The sequence below is a fragment of the Rhagoletis pomonella genome, unplaced genomic scaffold (genome assembly GCF_013731165.1).
Source record: "Rhagoletis pomonella isolate Grant_MI unplaced genomic scaffold, Rhpom_1.0 Rhpom_scaffold_00002, whole genome shotgun sequence".
In the NCBI taxonomy this organism is placed as follows: Eukaryota; Metazoa; Arthropoda; class Insecta; order Diptera; family Tephritidae; genus Rhagoletis; species Rhagoletis pomonella.
The window spans coordinates 72,398,350-72,399,799 of record NW_023458556.1 but is presented as its reverse complement, the minus strand read 5'-3'; the positions used below and the strand labels follow the sequence as shown (position 1 = coordinate 72,399,799).

General features: G+C 31.3%; 1 protein-coding gene across 1 annotated transcript in view; it reads left to right on the top strand.

Annotated features, from left to right (window-relative positions):
- LOC118754699 overlaps window positions 1-1,450 on the top strand; it is a 14,432-nt gene that overhangs the window by 2,673 nt on the left and 10,309 nt on the right. The window contains exon 2 of the mRNA XM_036489590.1: window positions 45-228. Coding sequence (XP_036345483.1) covers window positions 45-228 — 184 coding nt within the window. The remainder of the gene's footprint in view (window positions 1-44; window positions 229-1,450) is intronic.

Sequence of the window (1,450 nt, the reverse complement as noted above, 5' to 3'; positions counted from 1 at the left end):
AATATGCTATTTTATATGATATGTTTTTTAAAATTTCAACAAAGCTATTATATGTGGGATCCTCAACCACTGTTGTATATAGATAAATATAAATCCTTTACTCCGCTTACTGTAATCGATGTCACTTATGAGAACGAAACTGTAAAATTACGACCTATTGGTATTCGAATTGAGTTCGATACCGAAGTTAACAAACCTGTTCCAGCTAATACATCAGCATACAGTCTAGTAATTCATGATCGTTTAATACAATATTTACCTCCAAATGGTGAAATTATAAAAGTTATTTAATTAAGTTTTATTACACTTAATTTTCGTTTTATTAATAAACCTATAATACGGTATTTTAATATTATCAGCTTCATAGTGATTATACATATATTTATATGGATATAAATCTATTATATAGCAATATAATATTTATAATCAAAATAAAAAGACCATTTTTTTATTACCACAGAATATTTGAATTTTTATATACATCCATTTTCTATAATGCTTCTACGATAGGCTAATATATATTTAAAATTCCTTTCTAGAAATCTTTTAATTTCGTCACTTTTCATATTGTGTTTGATTGTAGTATCTACATAGTTTAACATTTAGCTGTTTAATAGAACTGCCTTGTTTAGCAGTTAGCTGTTAATAGAACAGCCCTGTTTAGCAGTTAGCTGTTTAATAGAACAGCCCAGTTTAGCAGTTAGCTGTTTAATAGAACAGCCTTGTTAGCTTTAATTAAAAGTATAGCTATTTCATCAATATCTTTTAGAGTTGAAGTTAAGAAAAAGGCGATATCTTCAAGTTCATAGGAACCAATAGGTATTGCAATATATTAGCTGCATTTTTTTGTAAACGAGCGACAAAAGAACGCTCAACTCGGGTAAAATTTCCTTTTAGTGCTAAAGCAACCCTGTTGGTAGCTGGCAAGAAACATTTGATTAGATAACCAGATATATATACAAAAACCAATTTAAATGAGTAATTATTCGAGGTATTTCCGTAATATATATGGAAGTCTAAACGCATTAAAAATGCACGTGTATGCTCTATGACGTCCCAAGAAAAAAATGATCGAACAAAATTACATTTTTATTGAAGTAAGCTTATTGGGACCATTTACAAATAAGGACAAAAGAAAATGTCAAAACGAATAGTTAACATGGTTGCATTCAGGTATTAAAATAATCTTAAGCATGGGCGGCGTTCATACATGTACAAGTGGTGTTCCCACATATACATTGTTTAAGGGACTTGCGCTCCCTTAAATTTTCCAAAGTTTAATGCATCCTTGCACCACTTTCAGCTAAAAGCATCCCTGCTTAGCTGGAAGTTCGAAAAAGGTGCACGGGAATCCATTTCAGTGTTGCCTATAAAGGCAGCCGCCACATTGCCATCTACCTCTTTTTGCAAAGCTCCTTTACCGATCGAGGACTTTCATCGGAACAACAAT